Raw genomic sequence first — 23222 nt, forward strand, 5'->3', positions numbered from 1 at the left:
ATTAATTTTATTATCAATCAATATTTGAACTGCCACCTATATACATTTAGATTGCAGAATTCAATTCTGATGTGATTACTGTAATAATTGTTTTGATGGTTTTGAACTTATGTATATCAGTTGAGAAAACATTTATTCTACTCATTAGGGATACATATTCAAAATTAGTATATTGAAATTCCTCTCTTGTGTCTCTTTAATTTCTGTGAATTGCAATTCAGTAAATTTGTCATCCTGTCATTCCAATTCAACATACTGCAAGGCACTGCTAATTCCAGCCTGATCTCATAAAAATAAATAAAAACTGACTGTGTGAAATTATATTGAGTGGCTCTGTGAAATGTCCACTGAGTGGTGCTAAAAGCGAGTTAAATGTTCTCTCAAATATGGGTGTGTTTCCTGTACAATGTTATAACTCAGTGCTTAACTACCTTAGTACAAAGCATTGTTAGAGAAATTAACAAGACAGTCATGCCTGTTTCCCGAAACTGTAGTAACTATGTTGCTCATTCGTCGTTCAACCACGTGGGTTCAACAATAAAGAGGTGTCGTTAATGAAGCTACACTGAGGGTTGAGTAATATCTCTATTAAATCTTTGCACAATAAATAGCACATTAACATGGACAACTGAAAGCAGTTTAATGTGAAAAAGCTGCTTAAGATACATAAGAAGAGTATATGCACTGTGAAAGTGGTGTAATCTTTACTCCCTTATACTGTAAATGCGATTCAGTCAGTAAGCCGCTTACTTACTCTGCAGTTTAATTTATCATGGTATTTCTTGAGGACAAGCTTGTTATTTGCTTTTTTTCTAGATGTCCCACAGTTTCTGCTGTGTTTGTTTCCATAGTTGCTGCAATAGTGGTGTTTCCCTACTCTTACGTCACTCTGGGGTTCCCCCGGGACACTAAAGCACATACACACATGCGCATTCTTGAATAAATGAAAATAATTTTCCGTTTAACATGGCTGCATAAGCTGAGTTCTCCGACAGAATCCTAGAGGTGTTAAATCACATTCTCTTAATCTCTTAAATGATGTTACGGAATGCTGCTTTCAGCAAAAAGCCCAGTGTAAGCAGTTTCCTTAAGTGCATGCAAAGATGGTCTAAAGTCTTACATAGTGAAAAATAGAAATGGAATGAGAGTCAAATAACACCCACACCACAAACTAACAAGAAACTATGCTTCTAATCACAGGTAGAAAACTGTAGTTCCAACCACACAACTTCTAATGTGATGTTGTTTGCGAGTGTTTGTTGGAACTATGGCGTTTGGGCAAAAAAACTAATCGTTGAACTATTTTGGTATCAGCAGAATTTGCAACTATAGTTGGCTAACAATGCTTTTAGGAAACACACATTTTTAAGGTGAATACTGTTTCAAAATTAACACAACCTACTTTCCTACTATGGATTTGCCCGAAGCCGAATACCTTATTTGGAAAGGCACAAATAATGACATTTTTGCCACATGTGAGTAAAACATTTCAAAATTTTTAATCGTAAATTCTAAATTCTTACGGTTAAATTAACTGTTACAATCTTAATCGCGGTTGAAGTGAAACCGTATAACTGCGACATCCCTAGAGACAATTCTAAATTTTGACTAACACTGCTTTAGAGCAGTCACTGAGCAAACCGCTTATTCACCACTAGCTTTATAGAGTGATGCAGTCCATTTGGTTATTAGCTGTAGTGCTTAATGTACTGTTTTACAGTTGTTTGGTCTGCAGGAGTAGTATTTCCTCTGTCATAAAGTCTCAGTTTGTTTTGCTTCTGTTATAGGTTGGTGGTGACTATGGTGGTGAGAAGGGGCAAAAAGGTGAACCTGCAGTCATTGAGCCAGTAGGTAAACTCTCTGTATGCAGCTTTTAAAAGTAGCAATTTAAATGCAACTACTAATAATTCATTTGTTTTTTATCACCTGTATAGTGTGAGCTCAGAACATGGCAGGCTACTTACCATTACGTTGTGAATAGTTTGGAGCTGCTTTTGAAATATGTGAAAGTAGTTGTGCGTCCCGGCCAATTATCTTTGTATCCGCACTGTAACATTGATGTGATTTGAACAAATAGGAATAGGAAAATGGTAGAAGTCCAAGAAAGAAGATACTTACATTAAAACTTTCAAATGTCAATTTATTATCTGATTTTGAACAGCAATTATTTTGTTCACTTTTCATGAATAGTGGGAAATTTGCAATTGGGTCAGTTGAACTATTCAAGCCACAGATTTACATTCCCCTTCGTTCTTCACTCATTTTCTTTTTATTTCCGAACTGCTCTTACTCAAAGATTTACAATCTGCCCAGCATGCTACCATACTCATGTTTTTCTTCCTCTCTCTCCTTCCCCTCTTTTCAGGGGATGCTTATAGAGGGATCCCCAGGACCACCGGGGCCCACCGTGAGTATCATCTTTTCCCACATTCTTTTCACACATGGAGAAACTCTATGGGAAAAAAAATACCTTTATGGAAAATGCCTACCACAGCCAGTAAATCTGAGTTGGTGTGACTGAGTTTTTCTGTTACTTTTGTCTTTGATGTTTGCATGTCTTTTTGTCAGGGCCTTCCCGGCACTCCAGGTATACAAGGCTCCCCAGGCCTCCATGGAGATCCAGGTGAAAGAGTAAGTTGACGTTCCCCCATTAATCATCCCTTATATGTACTATCTCATATCTTTAAATGCTATTTGCAAATCCACTCTCTGTATCTATGCTCAAATGTGCCGTTGAGATACCTCATTCATGTAGGCAGTGAAATGGGTCCAATTACAGCTAACAGTAGCCATGGCAGAACTTTTCACAACCCTTATCACTTTATTAAGATGACTTAGCAGACCATTTGAATTCAATATTAAATTGTACATTGTTTAAAGCATAGTAAACTGAGCCAAAACATTGGAAGAAAAAGCTTATATAACTAGTAGCATGTCGTAACTATGTGAATGAGCGTATTCAAAAGACCGGGGAGGCCACAGTAAAACCATATCTGCCTACTGTATAAATCCTCTCTCTATTAACACTACCAGAGGAGCAAGAAACCTTATAACCCCTCTTACACATTAAAACATACTCATTCTGCCAATGCGCATCTATTACTGAGATTTTTCAGGATTGCATATGTGCTCTCTTGATAGCTGGAAAGAAAATAGCTAACCCCCAAATAAACAAAAAGCTGGGCTTGTTTTTTCACTTCGCCGTGATGGAGTTTGGCCTCATTCTCTCCATCTCCCACAGTGTTAACCCTTTCAGTACATTCTGGGAAAGGGACAGCACTCCCACCACCACTGTCCTGCATCTCCCAGCACAATGGCTTTTTGTCAGAGAGGGAAATGACTTCCTACTCTCCTTTTGATCTCCATTAGTTTGAAGCAAAACTCCAGACTCTGTGCCCAGAAAATGAATAATTAATAATGATAGCCACTTCCCTTTGCCTGACAGTCTTTACCTTGTATACACAAGACATTCTCCCTACTAAATATCAGGGAGCACATGTGCCCTAGGTGTCTTTGTAAGAGTTATGTCAAAAGGATGTATGCCTAGCCTTCAATAACTGTAGCTGCATGCATGCACACACACACTCACGCAATTACACAGTCATATGGGAACAATTTAAAGTGAGCCGTCTAAAAAAGGAGCATGACCTGCCTGCTAAAGAGATCCCTTGACTAAACTACTTTAGCAGCATTCCATGAAAATTGTATATGCATTATAGTCCTCACTGCCTTTCTTGTGGGGTGTCAGTTTCATTCAAGCACACACACAAATAAACAGTGCAGTGAAATGAACTATAAACAACACAAAACATACATGAATCTCAAAATATAAAGTGAATAAAACTGAAAGTTTCATTATGGGATATTGACAGGGCTTTAGCAGATTAGCTCTTTTTGATTTGGGGTGAATCTTCTCCAGTTTAGATGCAATTTGCAAAAGGTTGCAGGATATTCACATATTCCAAAACTGTTTAGTCAAGCTTTTGTTTGATTAAAAGGTTTATGGATTTTTGGTATATTTTGGTTTAATTTTCTAGCCAACAGTTTATAATTATCTTAATTTTTTTTCACGTGCTTATGAGGGGATTAGTTTTTTTAAACTTCAAAGAGATAAATAAACAATCTCTGGTGCCATTCCATGCCTGGGGTTTCCTTTTTTATCCACCCATTAACACATCATTTCCAGTCCACTTTATGCCTCATTTATTTATACTCTCCCTCCCTTTCCCTCTCTCTTTCATAGGGCCCTTCTGGTCGTCCTGGTTTACCAGGAGCAGACGGAGCTCCGGGGCCCTCTGGCACCATCCTCATGTTACCGGTAAGCCTGTCCAACTCCTGTATTTCCAATACTTAGAGATTTTTCAGCTCCTAATCTAAACCGCTGTTGGAGAAACCACCAAACTTATCTCCAATCAGTTGCAAAATTGACTTCCTCTAACATCTTACAAATTACTGCCATTTTAAATGTCTAAGTGGGTTATGAAGTGTTATAGCAGCATGGAACCCTAACCCCACCCCATAACTCCACAGTACTCACACTACACACTATCTAGAGCAACTCTATATAAACTGTCACTTTGCTGCCTAGAAGAAAAGCCATAATGACAAGCCTGGTGAGGCCGCTACATGTTGTAGTGACTCTAACGGCTCTTTTAAATTCATGAGTGAAGTAAAAGTACAGAAATAAACCTCTATTTTCTGTGTTTGTGGATGTTACTCTGACAGTTCCGGGCTGGTGGAGATGCTTCAAAAGGTCCAGTGGTGACAGCACAAGAAGCTCAGGCCCAAGCCATCCTCGCCCAGGCCCGGGTGAGAACACTTGATCAGCTTACTCTAGTGTTTTTTGGCTGAAATTAAGGTTCTTGGTGCATAGAGTGTTTTTGAACAATTTTAAAGAGACTGTTAAATCCACTACACAGGTTTATAGCTCTCATAACTCTGTATGGTACATGGAGTTGCCAGTAACGCAACTTATGCACTCTACTCTAGTAGGCAAAAACTTTTCTCTTCTAATGATGTGATGATTTAATTTAGAGCTAGGATTTTCAGACTTTTACAGGCAGAGAACCTCTTGGTAAATAGAGAGAGGGAGCACTGATTCCCTGCTATATATTATCTAAAATTGAGTGTTTCATTGTAGGCCTGGCCTATAATAAAACACTTATAGTGCAAGATAAATGTACATACTTTGTAATTATGAAAACATTACAAAGCCATTAAAATAATCATTGTTGATGTATACAGTAATACTTGTACACTAAATTTTAATCTTAAAGGGATAGTTCACCCAAAAATAATAAGTCTGCCTTATACATGCATTCATAACCTCAAGATTATTGTAATGCATTACTGGGATGATGGCTTGCAGTTTCTCTAAATTCAATAAACCAATTTCAATTGGTTCAAAATGCAGCAAGATTGCTGACTAGAACCAAGAAATAGGATCATACCATGGCTACCTATTTCGTATAAATTTTACAACTCTGTTAATTACTTATAAAGCTTTGAATGGTCTAGCTCCACAGTACTTAAGTGACCTTCTATCATGCTATATTCCATCACATTTATTACGGTCGCAAAATTCTGGCCTGTTAATAAATCCTAGAATATCAAAATACATAAAAGGAGGGAGATCTATGAAAGAGTCTTCCCAGCATTGTTTGGAACTCAGACACACTCTCTCAGTTTAAGTTTAGACTAAAGCCTCATATATTCAGCCAGGAATACACCTAATGTATCCTTCAACTCACAGTTATGCTGCATTAGCTAAGTCTGCCAGATGTGTAAAAAGCTAAATAAAAATGACTTGACATGACAATGTTTACTCATTCTCATGTTGTTCCAAAACTGTAAAGAAAAAAGGAGATGTTAGGCAACAATGTTACTGATACCATTCACTTTAATTAATTAAATGGAAAAAGATGCAATGAAAGTGAAATGTGACGGAGGCTAAAATTCTAAAATAACATTTATTTTTGTGCTCCAAGTACGAAAGGAAGTCGTTTGAGCTTGAAACAACATGAGAGTTAATAATGACAGAATTGTTATTTTGGGTGAGCAATCCCATACATGGGAGGATCAATGAGACATTTAGTTTAACTTCTGCTTCTTAACTTTTGCTTTGGTTGTACTTAATATTGTATATTTTGTTTAATGCACATTTCAGTCAGGACAATTTACATCAAATGACTAATTTATTGACTTTAATTAACAATATGATGCAATCTGTTTGGTGGTATTGTACTGTTCGGGACAAACTCACCTCCCGTCTATGCAGCCATGCACAGACAGAGCCGGAAGTGCAGCAAATCAAACCCCCCAGGGATAACAGAACAGGTCTGGGTTTCCAGATAATGTTGCAACTTAAGCATTTACGATCATCTTAACGAACATCGCTTGTTATTTTACGATGGAGTAATGCCTGTTTCCCAGACCAGCACGTGGATCGCTCATTATAAAGTAGAACTTAAGTGCTTAGTTACTGGAGCTGTCCAGTCCAAAGGTGCTGATCACTTTGGTAAATATGTCAAGAGTTTGTCTTCTCAACATGAAAATAATGTGGAAATACTGACAAAAATGAAAATTGTTTGTAACCTTGTTGAGGTGCCGAAATGTATTAACTATTACAGATTTTAATTATAGAATGCTATAGAATAGATGGCGTTAGGAAGACAGAGTTTCAGATATACTGATGCTCAATCATAGAGATTAATGAAAGTAACACAATAAATGCATGTAACGTGAATGGGAACAGGATTAAAGAGAACAGGATTAAAATGATTGGCATCAGTATTGTACTACTCAGAGACTTGTCTAAATTTTAATATATAATCTGGCCTTACTGCCATTATACATGTAATTTGTCACTGCCTTGTAAAAAGATTATAGGCAAGCCAATTTGAACCAGATATTGGTGGAAGAAAGAAGAGGAGGACGAACAGAAGGAGGGAATCTCTCATTGCACACTCTTACTCTAATCTCCTCTAATCAAATTTTTATAATTTATTAGGCATATTTATTTAAGTTTTAAACTGCATGGTCACATTATGTTACTCATGTCTTCTTAAATAAGCTGTTTAATAAGAACATATCATCTTTCTATTGCCTTTACAATTATGCTTGTCAAAGCAGGCTAATATAAGTTATACTGTATAATGTCTTATAGTTTAGACCTATCACGTCGCATGCGCAGACTGCGGAGACTGCCTATTGATTTCAATGTGATTTTTTAAACACTTTTTATTATCCTCTGAAATAGTATACATTGGCTTTCCAATGATCAAAATATATTAATACAGTGTATTAAATGTCCCATTGTCTTTGATAAACTGTGAAAGATGCCAGAAAGATACATTTAAATTGCACTTAATGGATTTAAGAGCAGTTCAAATTGCTTGTTAATTTATTAATTGTTTTACAAACTACTTAGATAATGATGCTTTTAAGAAATGTGCCTTAGAGATTAAGTGCTACTTAAGTGCTACTAACGTCCTACTTACTGCTTTGGGAAACCCAGCCTAGATCCAGCAGAATTACAATACAGCATGATTGCAGTTTTTCAACATGGTACATTTGTTCACTAGCATAATATAGATTAAATTGACACTTTATAGAACTTCAAATATTTTGCAAGAACAAGGAGCAATAAAACATTGAAAATAGGAATTCCAGAGTGACAATAAGTCTAAGAGCACATATTATCAGATTTTAAGTCTACTAAAGGCAAAGAGCTGTAAAACAAGAGGTTGAGCTCTGTGATGGAGGAGGGTGTTAAATGCAGATTACATCCATGTTATAGAAAGTTAGCTGAAAGAATGAATGGAGGACTAAAGGACCCTTCTGATATGTGTCTGAATTTTATTGATAGACATCATGATCAGCTGAGCGTCAGCTGATTGCAACGTTGGACCTGCCTGAACTAACACAATGTAAAAATGCTAAAAACATTTTTAAGATCAATTCATAATTGGCAGACCCCTGTAGTACCACCAAGGTCTTTCTTCAGAGCAATTGTTGGTTTTCTGTCAGGGTCTGTGTTGTAACACAGCTTGTTTTGCCCCTGTAGCTGACCATGAGGGGGGCACCTGGTCCAATGGGACTGACAGGACGCTCCGGCCCTATGGTGAGTCCTCTCTCTAACTGCCATAGATGAGAAACACAGATGAGCCGCCTGTTACTTACATACACATATAATCTAAAAGCCACATGCATGCCAAGATTTACCGCCTTGAATGCCTCTTTTCTTTTCCCACATCCTGCATTTGAACAGATTTTAAACCCAGCTTCCTTCAGGGCATTTACATCATCATGCAAACACTGATAGGAACATGTGTTACACTTATCAATCAATGATTTATGACCTGAGAATGAACAGTTCTTCTGTGCTGATGTGCTTTCAGACAATATACTCTTTGATTTCACGTTCATTTATTTTGTCTTTCATCCACACAAGTTAAATTATATTAAGAATGTCCCTAGAATTTCTCCTATTTTTTTCCACAGCTGTCTCCACATCAAATGGCATTTTAAAGTAATGGCAGAGAAATGAGTTTGAGTAACCAGTGTTTGTTACCCAAACACAGCTCTACGGATATGACATTGGTGTTTTGAAAGGTGTCAATGGTGTGATAAGTAAAACTCATCTGTATGTACATGTTTCAGGGTAGTCCTGGTGCACCTGGTGCTAAGGGAGATAGTGGAGATTCTGGCCCACAGGTGACTATTTCTCTTTATTATACAGCTCTCTGAAATACTTGATTCTGTTAGATAAATCACAGCAATCTGTGGTAAACCACACTACACTATTCTGTGTCTCTCGTATAACTGTGTAGTCTTTTTTATTTTTATTTCTGTTTCTAAAATAGTAAAATTGTTATATGTCAAATTAATATTGCATATTAATTATTTGGTAAGTAGCCGTGAAATATGCAGCATAATGTACAGTTAGTCGGTCATTATCTCAAAATAACTCACTTCAGGACAACCCTCATTCAATGTTAAATAATCAGTTCAATGTAACATTAAAAATAAAGGAATAAACATTATCCTAACTGTATGAATTTACTGTTGCCAAGCAACACAGCAACTTGATGCATTAAAGAGATATTTCACCCAAAAATTAAAATTCTCTCATCATTTACTCAGCCTCATATCATTCCAAATGTGTATGACTTTCTTTCTTCTGCATAATGCAAACAATGATTTTTATAAAAATATATAATCTCTGTTGGTCCATATAATGCAAGTGAATGGTGACTGGACATTTGAAGCTCTAAAAGTCACATAAAGGCAGCATAAAGACTCCAGTGGTTAAATCAGTGTCTTCAGAAGGGATATGATAGGTGTAGATAGACACCTATTATATTACTTTTGAAGAAATTGATTTAATGTGGCCTATGTGGCCTTTATTTGATTTTTGGAGCTTTAAAGTTCTGGTCACCATTTGCTTACATTATATGGACCAACAGAGCTGAGATATTTTTCTAAAAATCTTTGTTCATGTTCTTCAGAAGAAAGTCATACACATATGGGATGGCATGACGGTGAGTAAATGATGAGATAATTTTCATTTTTTGTGTGAACTACTCATTTAATTTAGAATGTGTGCTCACAGGTGTGGATTAATCGTAATTTTAAATAGCTTTGAATGTAAAAGTGAAGTAGAAACGAATCATTTTATAATTTGTGATAATGACTGTTCATAATGCCTTACTTAGACTTTGAAGACACGTTTTAATTTATTTAAATCTTGTCATCCCTGTTTATCAAATGATGATTATCTGATAATTCCTATGAAATCCTCATTTGTATTACCTACTATTTTGGTACATTTTCATAGTGTGTTATATAGTATGTACTGTTGTAAATACTTGTAAATTGTCATTTAGCAGCAGCTGATTTGATTACTGAATGATGTATGCTTTTAAAGGGACCAAGAGGACTTCAAGGCCCTACTGGATCACCTGGCAAAGCAGGCAAGAGGGTAAGAATGGGCAAAATCTACTCATGGTGTAATTTAGTCTCTTGTCTGCCACAAACTAACTCCATGTATTGGGGCTTATAGAGTTTGATTATGACATGACATTAGAGTTCTTGTAGTTCAACTAATTGAAGGCTAAGATGGGTTAGATTCCCAAGGAGCACACAATCAAATGAAATGTATACTGCAAATGCAGTTCAAGTCTGCTAAATGCATAAATGTAAATGTATATAAAGGTGAAATATACATGATACATCTGTTGTACTGATGGTGACACACTCTGGCATAGGGAAACTCAAAGGCACTAAGCAAGTGCAGTTCACTTTCCAACCTTGCACCAAATTTTCCATGCATCAGTACATTCAACAGTATGTCTTTTAGCTTTCACCTTAATTTACCTGTTTCAGCAAAACAGAATGTCAAATGTATGTTGTATTCCCATCTACATCTGCCAGCTTCGGACACAAAAGTGCCAAATGTTTCACATATTCTCCTTTGACACAGTTTATTCACTGCTGCTTTATAAATGATTCAATTTGCCACAATAACTAAAAACTCAAACGTGCTGTAGCCTCAACAAACCTTATTTGGAGGGTTTTTATGTGTACTCAATTCCTTAATGTCATCTCCTTTCTCTCAGAGATTCTGCAGTTGTTTAAAACATATGTTAAGCACATTAACCTGCTCATAGCATCAGGCTGATGATGCGACTTGGTTTTACAGGGCCGAAATGGAGCTGATGGAGCCAGAGGAATTCCTGGTGAATCTGGAGCTAAGGTAAAATCATTTTAGATTTAAACACTTTCACACAATTAACACTGATTGTGATTTTGTAACTGTAATTTTGTATCTATATTCAAAATTGGGTTTTATGTCTGTGGCATAATAGAATAGCTGTTTAAGTACATTTCTATAATAAAAGCACATCTGTGGTTTTCTGTGAAACTTTAATTAAATAGTTACATAGTTATTGCATTGTTATTACAATAAATAAGACCCCAAACAATGTTTATTTTTTCTCTTAATGTTGTGTGTGCTGTCTAATAGGGGGACAGAGGATTTGATGGCCTTCCTGGTCTACCTGGTGAGAAGGGACACAGGGTAGGTTGTAAGATGTTCTAAATAAAACCTTCAGTGTGTGTGTGTTGGGGTTACAACTTATGTGAAATTCACTAAGAATAAATAGGACATTTTTGTTTATTTGCACATAATGTCTGCTTTGTTTTAGCACCTGATTCCCTAAAAGGGGTCAAACGTTGAAATAGTTTGAACTTTGACTGCCACATTACAATGCTTGACGGAAGCACAATGTGGCATGGGGCTTAAAAGTTGACACTTTAATATTTGGCATAAAGTCATGTGGAAACCCCTTTTATTTGATTTTTTGTTTTATTATTGTTGTTTTAATACATGAAATCGAATTGAATTGTTCTAGACAGCAGAACAGTGGCCTGACAACCACCCATGAGATTTTTTTTTTTAATGCTCAATTATCAAATTTCAGCTTGAACCAAGTAGCGTTTTTATGGTTATGGGAACAATTTTTGTCTGTTTTTATTTAATCCCTCAAAGGAGGCCTTCATACCGAACCATACTGTATTTCATAAATTCCATTTGAACAACTTCTTCAGCTCTTCTCAGCTCTTGCCAAGACCGAAAGGGCTTGTACCTTTTTATAATATTACATGTCTGCTGCTGTACATTGTGTGTTGACAGTCATATTGGCAGCAAAAGTTGACCTCATTCTAGTGGAGCGTTCTAGTGCTCCACTGGCAAAGGAAGGCTGCCCTCACTAGGCATAGCATAGTGTGGCTTGTCTGCCCTGGGCTAGCCCACTAAATGAGGGCCACAGATCATAGGGAGCTGTGTGTATTTCTAGCCAAAGAGCTGTCCTCCTAATCCTGCCCAGCATAATTACAGGCCCTGGAATGTTATAGCCTCTTCTTATAAGGATGCAGTCTTATAAATAGTGGTCACGGGCCCTAACAATGCACAGAGCCAAAAGAGGGCAGGGAGGATAATAATACATTTTCTCTTTTTCTCCCTCTATCATTTGTTTTTCTTTCATTCTCCAGGGTGAGCATGGTCCCATCGGTCTGCCAGGTCCTCCGGGCGAGGATGGACCAAGGGTGGGTGATTCCTTGTCCAACTGACACACAAATTTGTCTTGTTTTGCTTTGGCGTACTTGTATGGGTTTGTACAGACACATTGGTCTGCAGTTACATGGCAATTGTGTTTGTGCTCTTGTCTGCAGGGTGAGGATGGAGAGATTGGACAGAGGGGAATGCCAGGAGAGGGTGTAAGCTTCTCCATCTTCATTTAGAGTAGAACTTTAATAACCTCACTGCCTGTCTAAAATAACATGACTGCCTATTATTATCACTCTTCCAAGTGAGTGCCCCACCCTGCACTTTTCTGCAAGCGTACACTTCAAATCTCAGGATTTGTTGCTTATTGCTCATTTAGAGTTAATGGCCTTGTACGCTCAGGAACAGAGCTCTGCAATATTCTATTTTCTCTTTGTTTCTCTGTTTCACATGGCACACTAATTTTATCACTACACTTGCAGTTTTACAAAATATTCCATCAGTAGGAAAAATCTATTAGCTGCATTATTACTGAAGATGGAATCTGAGGCCCCATTTACACCTTGCATTAACATTTTCGGTGATTGGATCACTGAAACCACATTCAAGGTGGTCAAGGATTGATTCTGACTACATTCAAGGAAGATGTAAATGCAAATGCATTTTCATTATATGGATACAACTACGTAAATTATTAATTATTTTATGAGGTTATGCTACAGTCATCCGTTGTTAAAATACTGTGTTGCGTATTCTTGCCCTTTTCTGTTTATTCTGCCATTGCATTGAGAAAGACACAACAGACTCTCTGTCTTGCAATCTTGTCACTCAGACAAATAAAAATATCCTATAAATGATTACATTGGTATACACTTGGAATATATTGTCTCTCTCCTCAAATCCCCACTCGGTTGCATCTCTCTCCTGTTTTCTAATCAGTATGTCGCTCGAGTGACACTTATTTCAAACCGGGCTTCAATAGAGGGTTTCAAATGAGAATCATTTTTATCACTTACAAAGCTAAAAACAAGAGATGAATATCATTACATTTTCTTTGGCGACACAGAATTTAGCTTTGGTAGCTGTCAAAAAGATAATTGAAGGAAAACCCCTGACTGTTAAAGTGATGTAAAGCATTTGAATTAACCATCAATGTTTTTAAAATTCACTAAAAGATGGAGCATTTTCAGATACTGCTGCCTCTGATGTAATATGTAAGTAGTGTTTTCCATTTTGCACTGGCAACTCGGATCAAATCTCTATCTGATCACAGTGGAGATGCATTTGACTGCAAGGTTCAAATGCAGTCCAGCTAAAGAATACCCAGATACTATCCGGTTATGAAATATATTTTAATGCGAGGTGTAAATCCGGCCTTACTGGAGCAACAAGTCCCACAGCTGATGTAGTACACCTCAAGGTCCTCAGCTGTTGTTTCTGTTGCACATATATATATATATATATATATATATATATATATATATATATATATATATATATTTTTTTTTTTTTTTTTTTATTTTTTTTTTTTTACAAATACTGTTTATAGACATTTGAAGTGGAGCTGAAGTGGAAATTATGGTTTTATTTGGGTTAAAAAAGTAAAATAGCTCTGAAAGGATGCTTAAAGAGACATAAATATAGCTAAACTACAATACCAGTCAATTTTGGACACACCTACTCATTCTTTATTATTATTACATTTTAGAATAATAGTACAGTCATCAAAATATTAAATAAGGCAAATAAAAATGTGTGAATTAGTGGTGACCATAAAAAAGTATATCAAATCCAAACCTTGTATTAAACCAAAGCACAAAACCAAAAACTCTTATGTTTTAGATTCTTTAAAATAGCCTCTCTTTGCATAGATTACTCTTCACACCTCATGAAGTTCTTTGGTTGGACATTCTCTCAAACAACCTCATGAGGTATCCACCTGGGATGCTTTTTAAGCTGTTTTAAAGTAGTTCCCATGTATGCTGGAAACTTGGCTGTATGTTGGCTGCTTTTCCTTCTCTATCCAATCCAGCTAATCCATTCCAAAATGTTTTTTTAATTAAATGTTAGTTTTGTATATAAATTCATACATTGACAGAATTTTGACAGTATTTGACTACAAAAATAATTCAAACATTTACACATACGCTTCTAAAGGTCAAAATCAAGATTTTTTTGAAACATAAGAAACAGTCAAGTATGTCCAAACGTTTTACTTTTAGAGTATGTCTTATACTGTAATATCAATAATAGATTAATAGTAGGTCACATTCATTTAATCAAATGTAATAGTGAAATGAATTATCATGACATGCCTTTTGTGTTAAAATTCAGGGTCCAAGAGGACTGCTCGGCCCCAGAGGAGCTCCTGGTACTGCTGGTCAGCGTGTACGTACACTAAACAAAAAACCTTCTTAATGATCTCCATCCAAATGACTTGAAAGACAAATCTAAACACCTTTTTTACTCTCATGCAGGGTCTTCCTGGATTGGATGGACCATCTGGCCCTAAAGGAAACATGGTAAGATTTCCACTCCCCCCTTTATTAATAAAGAGTACTATTACTGTTTGACAGAAAAGAGCCTCTATCAGAGGCCCAATGAAACTAGTCTCCTATTTAACACTCTTTTGCTGACAATTTCTGACCTCTTTAAAATGTAAGAGTTGTTCAGAGCAAAGGTCTCAATAAGAGAATCAAATTTTAAGAGTTGCTAGGGCAGCAGGGGGTGATCTTTGACCTGGAAGTGCTAAAATTTAGAAGGTACATAAAATCTGCCTCTAAAACATTACAGGAAGGAAGAGATTTCATCTAGGGATACAAAGGCTTTACTAGGGTTCTCTTCGTTTCTCGTAGATTTACTTTGTGAATCTGACTCAGATTCATTGTGTACAACTGTGTTTTTACCTGCTAATTGAAGTCATTTAATGACTATAACACTTTAACACAATGTCACCCTCCAAATACAGCTGTTTGTCATACTCTGCTTAGTTTGTTATTAGACCTGTTAGCTTGAATTGGGGTAATCTAGCACATGTTTTGAACTTTCAATTTTCAAAATGTTAACCTAAATGTGCTTCCAGTGGTTAATTATAAATGAACTGGTTTGATTCAAGTAAAAATATTATTTAACATGTCTGAATTAACCTGACTACATTAGTTTACAACCTGAAAAAACATTTTTAAGGGTTAGATCTGGTAGAAATAACTCTTACATGAATAATTCTCTCAAAACTGAAAATTGTCTCTTCATTTACTCATGCCTTCCCAGATGTGTATACATTTATTTCTTCTGCTAAACACAAATGAAGATTTTTAGAAGAATATTTCAGCTCTGTTAGTCCATACAATGCAAGTAAATGGTGATCAGAACTTTGAAGAACAGAAAAGCACATAAAGGCAGCAAAAAATAACCCATATGACTCCAGTGGGTAAATCTATATCTTCAGAAGCGATATACAGACCAATATTTTGGTCCATTTTACTATCAATCTCTTTTTTCACTTTTACATTCTTCTTCTTTTGTTTTTGGCGATTTGCATTCTTCGTGCATATCGCCACCTTCTGGGCTGGGAGGAGAACTCTCTCTCTCTCTCTCTCTCTCTCTCTCTCTCTCTCTCTCTCTCTCTCTCTCTCTCTCTCTCTCTCTCTCTCTATATATATATATATATATATATATATATATATATGTAAGGAATAATTGACGACGGGCCGTTGAATTATTAGAAAAATAATGCACACCGGGTGGTAATGCGGTCACGACGCGAGCTGAATGGCCGTTACACCTCGGTGTGCATTATTTTTCTAATAATTCAACGCCCGAGTCAATTATTCCGCTTATACTACAGTTACCACACCTCGAAACATTGTTCAGATGATGTGATTCTAGACGTTTGTCAAGTTTTTGTCATTAAAACGCTCTTGTATGTAGGACTAATTTCTTACGCATCTAATCCCATGCCTCTGTTGCTAATTCCAAAACGTCATTTTAGAGTTAGTAACGGAGGTTTGAGCCACTGACAGCAGACTAATGCAGTTATTAGTGTAGTTATTAGAGAGACAGAGGTTGCAATAATGAGACAGAAAATCATGTGCGTCATATTATTTAATTTATTTATTAATTCATACGTTATAATTCATTCGTTAATTCGAACGAATTTATTTATTAAAATTAAACTGCACATTAAACACATTGACAGCCCAAGCTGTTGTTTTTTTGGTGTTTTCTTCATGTTTTTCGCCCTCGAGTCGGTCTAGCTGTTCTTCGCTGATTGTTTTATGTCTTTTGTTGTTGCCGGCTGCCTTTGATGTCCTCTTCCGTTTATTTGTTTTTTCATCTGCTATCCAATACTGCGGTCGCCCAGTTGTTAAAATGTTTATGTTCACCATAAATATTAAAATTTACTTCCGGAAAATCAAAATAGTCTGTCATTTTTTTTCCTCTTGAAGTTGAAGTGGATTTGTCGCTGTCACTTCTTGTTATGAATTGTATCCTATTTTCCGTTATTACAGTTGACTACGCGAAGTGATATGGAACTGTAATACGGTCAAGACCTGCCTGGAACTACTTTAGCCGTGCGTTTCCCTGAAAATAATTGCACACCTTAGAACGTTCTCAACCAATCAGAATCAAGCATTCAACAGCCCTGTAGTATAAATATATATATATACACACACCTATCATATCACTTCTGAAGATATAAATTTAACCATTGGAGTCTTATGGATTACTTTTATGCTGCCTTTATGTGCTTTATGGAGCTTCAAAATGTTTGTACCCATTCACTTGCAATGTTTGGATCTACAGAGCTGAGATATTCTTCTAAAATTCTTTGTTTTTGTTCAGCTGAAGACAGAAACTCATACACATCTGGGATGGCATGAGGGTGAGTAAATGATGAGAGAATTTTCTTTGTAGGTTAACTATCCCTTTAAGATAACCATTGCAGGTTATTATTCTTTTTCCAGTGTACCGATTGTCACCCCAACACTTCAGATCAACAAATGAGACTTTACCATATTCCAGATGGGTTTTCATGTGATAATGTTGATTTAGTCTACCCATATCCAAGTCAAGTATTTCTCTTCTCCTGTGGTTTAGAGCTGCTATAATAGATTTTATTACATTAGGCTCCACTGTTCAGCAAGGTAGGCCAATGGAAAAAATATGGATATGCAATTCACACATGTCTGTTGTTCAGTATGTTGAATATTTTAGGAGTTTGATGTATTAGATTTTTGTGATGGGGTTGTTTTTTACATCTATATACATTTTCATAGGCTCACTGAGCAGTGAAGTCCATTAATGATAATAGTGTTATATAGTAAACTATGTCCTTTAAATGTTCTAACAGGGTCCTCAAGGAGAACCTGGACCCCCTGGGCAACAGGGTAACACCGGTCCACATGTATGTATCGGTCAATCTATATCTATATATTTCCTGCTCTTTTTCTTCTCTCTCTTTCTTTCTCTCAGACTGCCTGATGTGTGTTTTTCTAATCAAGAATATCTCCCTTCCCACTTCTATTCTCCTGAATTCACTTTTTCTTATTTCTTTATTTTTACTTAGATTAATTTTAAATGTCAGCGATTTGACTGAGAGTGAAAGAAAGAGGAACACACATTTTCTTAGCTATCTAAATGAGGACATACCATAGACTTCTATTGTTTTTATATAAAGCTAATTATAATTACTATAGAATAACCCCTAAAAGAAAACATTTTAGATTGTATGGATTACCTTTCTAAATGAGGACATCCCAAAATGTGCCCAAAGGGTTTTTTTTTTTTTTTTGTCAGATTAAGCTAAAATCTGGGACACATTTGTCCCCAAACCATAACAAAGTATGTACGCACACACACACACACACACACACACACACACACACACACACCCACACTCACATGCAGAATGTATCTGCAATGACATTAATTCTCAAGTTTGACCGAAAGGTTCTCACACAGCTTTTTTCAATATAAACTTTACTATTAGATTTCCTCAACCCTGAGCACTTCATGTTGGGCTCTAGTTAGTGTATCTGACTTTTGAAATCTTGTCTTGTAGGGTCTGCCTGGTCCTCAAGGCCCGATTGGTCCACCTGGAGAAAAAGTGAGTTTGTGAGCTGGCCGTCCCACCAGCCATCTTTTATGTTATTACAGACAGCGTTTTCCTGCTCTTACCCTATAAATGATTCAACAGACTTCTTGTCTTGCTAACAGATCACTGCTGACTAGAGGGAAACCACACATACACACATAAAGACTCGCTAATGCTTCAACAAGCAGGAGATATGCTTACACACATAACTGTCATTGGTTAGTCTCTCAGACAAGAATTTTGTCAGGGCTGCTGGAAGGAGGCCAGAGAGAGGATGAAATGTGACTCCAGTAGTTGTGGAGTGTTTCCAGACATACCGTATGATTAGATCTCTTCCGTACTGAGAGGAAAAAGATTGCCACCTTAATTGTGAGGGTTTTTCCTTGCTCATTTTCTTTCTTAATAATACTGTTTCTCACTCCCTCTCATAGGGTCCCGGTGGGAAACAGGGGCTGCATGGGCTGGCTGGGGCTGATGGGCCTCCTGTAAGTGGATTTTACCTACTTTTATGTTCCCCCTTTATCTTAACCACCATTTTTATGTGACACTATAAACAATTTGCGTTGTATCATCATACATCAAAAGCCATGAGTCAGCTTGAAGATGATTTTGGCTTGAGGGGAATATATCATTTGTTAGAGAGGAAAAAGACATTTAATTTAAAAATTGACTTATTTTCAATTCATGAGTTGGAATTTAAATTGGAATGACAAAAAGGGGAATTTACTGAACTGAAATTCAAAGATATTCAACACAGTCACACAACAGAGGTCTTTCATTAGTCTAACACAACAACAAAATGGGAAAACTTCTTTGGAGTTCTGCTTAATTTTTCCTATCTTATAAGCCTGCTTTACTCTTTTCAGTTATTTAGAGCATTCTTGGAAATCATGTGTTTTTCCATGGTCCATAAAAAACTAATATATAAATGAGGGCATATTGTTTCTAATACAGGTATCTGAATGATACAAGTCACTATGGTGTCTGCAGAGGCACTAAATCCATCACTAGAAAGAAACAGTTCACCCATATGGCTTTTAATACCTTCAATACCTTTTGATATTTATACCAATATCAAAAGAGCCAGGTGGCCAATGTACAATACAATGTATATAGTTCGCAAATTAATTTTACACTTAATTACTGAAATTAAATGACAATTTTACACAATATTTATTTCAAAATAAAAATGGTATATTATTTATTGAAAAGGCTGTCTACCTACTTTGGAACTGACACAAGGAGTGCCAAAGCAGACATTGTTATTGGCTGATGCTTGCCAGATATTGGCCAATTCCTTACCTGGCTAATATACCTCTCTATCAGAGGTTCCACTAATAAATGTTTGTGGCGGCCAATATGTGTGGCAATTATAAAGTTATTATAAAGTTAAATTATGTATGTAATATGCATTATAATTATGACACATAAAAGTCAAATGAACAATAAACATTCATTATTGCTGTTTTCCATGAAAAAACAGCAACAGAATTATTTAAAAAAATTCAAAACAAAAACAGAGGGCAAAGGAAAAAGCTAAACTTCAATTTGCCACATCTTTTTGTTCACAAAGAAATATTAATATAACAAAAATCGTTGGGTTATTAAGTCATATAATTTGTCACCTGAAGTGAGAATTTCTTCTTGAATTATAACTATTTTCCTCATAGCACAGAAGCATTTTGCTGCAAACATGAAGTCAAATGTTTCCAGTGTTTCTCTACAGCTTGAGATGCGCATCAGCCTGGTGTCCTTCTCCTCCAGAAGTTGGCAACACGAGGCTGTTTTAATGTGATTCTGGATTAATGCGAAGTGAGGTGCTTCTCACTGCAGGCATTCGTGACAGGAATAATGCAGGCTGCTTTTGCTAGTGTGCGGGATACAATCCACTGTAGTCGTGGATTAGGACTTTGCATATATTTAATGCCCCTACATTTTTAATATCTGGAGCATTAGTCACTTTCAGTGGCATTTTTACCCTGAGTCCTGGTTAAATTCTGACCTTGATATATCTATAATATCAATTATATAAAGTTAGATGAATTTCTTTGAATTGTTTTCACCTTAAAGGAATATTCAGATTTGAATGCAAGTTAAGCTAAATCGATGCCATTTGTGACATAATGTTGATTACCACAAAAAAATATAAAAATTTGTCCCTCCTTTTTTTTTTTCTCCCAATTTGGAATGCCCAATTCCCAATATGCCTTTTTTTTCATGGTCATGTAGTGACTCGCCTCAATCCGGTGGTGGAGGACGAGTCCCAGTTGCCTCCGCGTCTGAGACCGTCAACCCGTGCATCTTATCACGTGGCTTGTTGAGCATGACTCTACCCTCCCTAGCAACCAGGCCAATTTGGTTGCTTAGTAGACCTGGCTGGAATCACTCAGCATGCCCTGGGATTCGAACTAGTGAACCCCAGGGTGGTAGCCAGCACCTTTTACCACTGAGCTGCCCAGGCCCCCTTGTCCCTCCTTTTCTTAAAAAAAAAAAAGCTGAAATTGAGGTTATGGTGATGCACTTACAATGGAAGTAAATGGGGCCAGTTTTTGGACGGTTTAAAGGCAGAAACGTGAAGATTATAATTTTCTAAAAGCGTTTACATTAATTCCTCTGTTAAAACTTGTGTATTATTTGAGCTTTAAAGTTGTTTGAATCCTAATTTTTAAAGTCATTTTAGGGTTTTAGGGTTAACAATTGACTACAATTTTACACAGAAAGGTTAGTAAGCATTTTATCACACTAAAATCATGTTAACACACATATTGTTGGTCTTGTGGACGTACTTTTGAAACAGTTTACGAATTGGCACCATTCAGTTCTATTGTAAGTGCCTCACTGTAACCCAGATTTATGCTTGTTTTAAAGAAAAGGAGGGGCAAGTCGAAATTAATTTTGTAGTAATCACTGTTATGCCAATAATACTGTCAACTGACCTTAACTTGTATTAAACCCGGAATATTTCTTTAAATTCTACTTCCAAAAATGTCAATATAAACAACAATTCTGAGTCCTGATTGCCTACTGTTGGAATAGAAATATACTTGCATTCTTAAAGGGATAGTTAACCAAGAAAGGAAAATTTAAATAAAAGTGTAATGTAAACATTTTTCTCACTCTGTTGTGGTTCCGAACCATATGACTTTCTCTCTTGCATGGAACACAAACAATGCTTTTGTCTGTAATCCTTCACAGGGTCATCCTGGGAAAGAGGGTCCTCCTGGGGAGAAAGGAGCAGCTGTGAGTGTGTTTTTAGTTTGCCTCTAAATGAATTGTCAATTTGAGTTCCAATTATTGACCACATTTCAAACGCAAAGCCACCAAACTCCTGTAAGGTGTTATTTTGCAGCTGTCTGAAAGCTCAGGAGAAAATGTGCTGACAGAGTAGAACAGTTGGCTGACCGATCCACAATAAAGCATTTCAGTAGAAATATTAGAACTATTGAGCTGTAATCAACACTTAGAGAAACTCTTTAGTAGTTTTAATTACAATTTTGTTTTGTTATAAACCTAATTGATTTAGTGTTATTATGTTTATTCCCTGCCTATAGGGCCAATCAGGTCCCATTGGGTCCATTGGCTATCCCGGCCCTCGAGGTGTGAAGGTAAACATCCTGTATTCCCTTCATCACACTTATTCTACTTCTGTGCTCTTATTCTGTCCATAAGAGGCTCTATTCATTCTTATTTCCATTTAGGGTGCCGAGGGTGTTCGTGGTTTGAAGGGACACAAAGGCGAGAAGGTGAGTGAACAACCCTGTCTGCTGTCTTAGTCCTCAATTCTTGCCCCTATCTCCATTACTAAGCTGTTGGGTCTGTCCCAAGAATGAGGCACACAGGTGACATGCCAACGGCTCTGAGAAAGGAAAGTAATTTTAATAAAAGTTGCACTGAAATGACTTCAATCTACTGGCATTAAATAATCTGTGGAGTCATTTGAAGAAATTTTAAACAGAAAGGTGGCCCAATGCCATTGCTGCAGGAGTCAGTTATGACCTCTCCTTCATGGCTAATTTTTTCCAGTACTTATCTGAAGAGACCAGCTTAGACTAGCATGAATTTCCATGCTGGTCCATATTGTTTAATATTGGTCAGTGCTGTTTTGGTGCTGGTCTAGCTGGCAGACCTGCATGTTCTTTTTGGTGATGGTAGTTGACCAAATAAATGCTTGTTTTCTGGTTAATCTAGTTCATATGTCAGTCTGGTGCACAATCACATCTCATGCCCATGCTGGAAGCTCTTTGACTAATTTCACTTGATATATTTTGTTTTGTATTAACCATTATATTAAAGGAATAGTTCACCCCAAAATGTTAATTCTTTCATCATTTACTCACCCTCATGCCATTCAAGATATGTATGACTTTCTTTCTTCTGCAGAACACAAACAAATATTTTAGAAGATTATTTCAGCTCTGTAGGTCCATACAATTCAAGTAAAAGTTCCAAAATCACATAAAAGCAGCATAAAACTAATCCATACAACTGCAGTTGTTTAACATCTCTTCTGAAGTGATGCAATCGCTTTGGGTGAGAAACAGATCAATATTTTTACAAAAAAATTGGTTTCAGAATGTGAAAGTGAAAGTGGAGATTTATAGTAAAAAAGGATTTAAATATTGATTTGTTTCTCGCCCATGCTTATCATATCACTTCTGAAGACAAATATTAAACCACTGTAGTCATATGGATTCATTTTATGCTGCCTTTATGTGATTTCTGGACCTTCAAAATGCTGGTTAACCATGCACTTGCATTGTATGGACCTACAGAGCTGAAATGTTCTTCTAAAAATCTTTGTGTTCTGCAGAAAAAAGTTATATTCATCTGTGATGGCATTAGGGTTAGAAAATTATGAGAGAATTTTTGGGTGAACTACCCTTTAAAAGGTGGTGTGTAGCTTTCAAAGATTCACCCATACCAGTTGAATATGCAGAGACAATTATAGGGAAGCTATTCATTTACGTTTATGCATTTGGCAGACGCTTTTATCCAAAGCGACAGAGCCCTTATTACAGGGACAATCCCCCCGGAGCAACCTGGAGTTAAGTGCCTTGC

The 23222-nt window shown here is 36.5% G+C and overlaps 1 protein-coding gene across 1 annotated transcript in view; it reads left to right on the top strand.

Annotated features, from left to right (window-relative positions):
- LOC127649150 (collagen alpha-1(XI) chain-like) overlaps window positions 1-23222 on the top strand; it is a 121596-nt gene that overhangs the window by 54397 nt on the left and 43977 nt on the right. Inside the window, exons 9-28 of the mRNA XM_052134117.1 lie at window positions 1788-1847; window positions 2366-2407; window positions 2569-2631; window positions 4244-4318; window positions 4726-4809; window positions 8066-8122; window positions 8662-8715; window positions 9929-9982; window positions 10703-10756; window positions 11027-11080; window positions 12055-12108; window positions 12235-12279; window positions 14402-14455; window positions 14545-14589; window positions 17421-17474; window positions 18132-18176; window positions 18596-18649; window positions 21360-21404; window positions 21716-21769; window positions 21863-21907. Of these exons, the coding sequence (XP_051990077.1) occupies window positions 1788-1847; window positions 2366-2407; window positions 2569-2631; window positions 4244-4318; window positions 4726-4809; window positions 8066-8122; window positions 8662-8715; window positions 9929-9982; window positions 10703-10756; window positions 11027-11080; window positions 12055-12108; window positions 12235-12279; window positions 14402-14455; window positions 14545-14589; window positions 17421-17474; window positions 18132-18176; window positions 18596-18649; window positions 21360-21404; window positions 21716-21769; window positions 21863-21907 (1092 nt within the window). The remainder of the gene's footprint in view (window positions 1-1787; window positions 1848-2365; window positions 2408-2568; window positions 2632-4243; window positions 4319-4725; window positions 4810-8065; window positions 8123-8661; window positions 8716-9928; window positions 9983-10702; window positions 10757-11026; window positions 11081-12054; window positions 12109-12234; window positions 12280-14401; window positions 14456-14544; window positions 14590-17420; window positions 17475-18131; window positions 18177-18595; window positions 18650-21359; window positions 21405-21715; window positions 21770-21862; window positions 21908-23222) is intronic.

This window comes from Xyrauchen texanus, chromosome 9 (genome assembly GCF_025860055.1).
Source record: "Xyrauchen texanus isolate HMW12.3.18 chromosome 9, RBS_HiC_50CHRs, whole genome shotgun sequence".
Classification (NCBI taxonomy): domain Eukaryota; kingdom Metazoa; phylum Chordata; class Actinopteri; order Cypriniformes; family Catostomidae; genus Xyrauchen; species Xyrauchen texanus.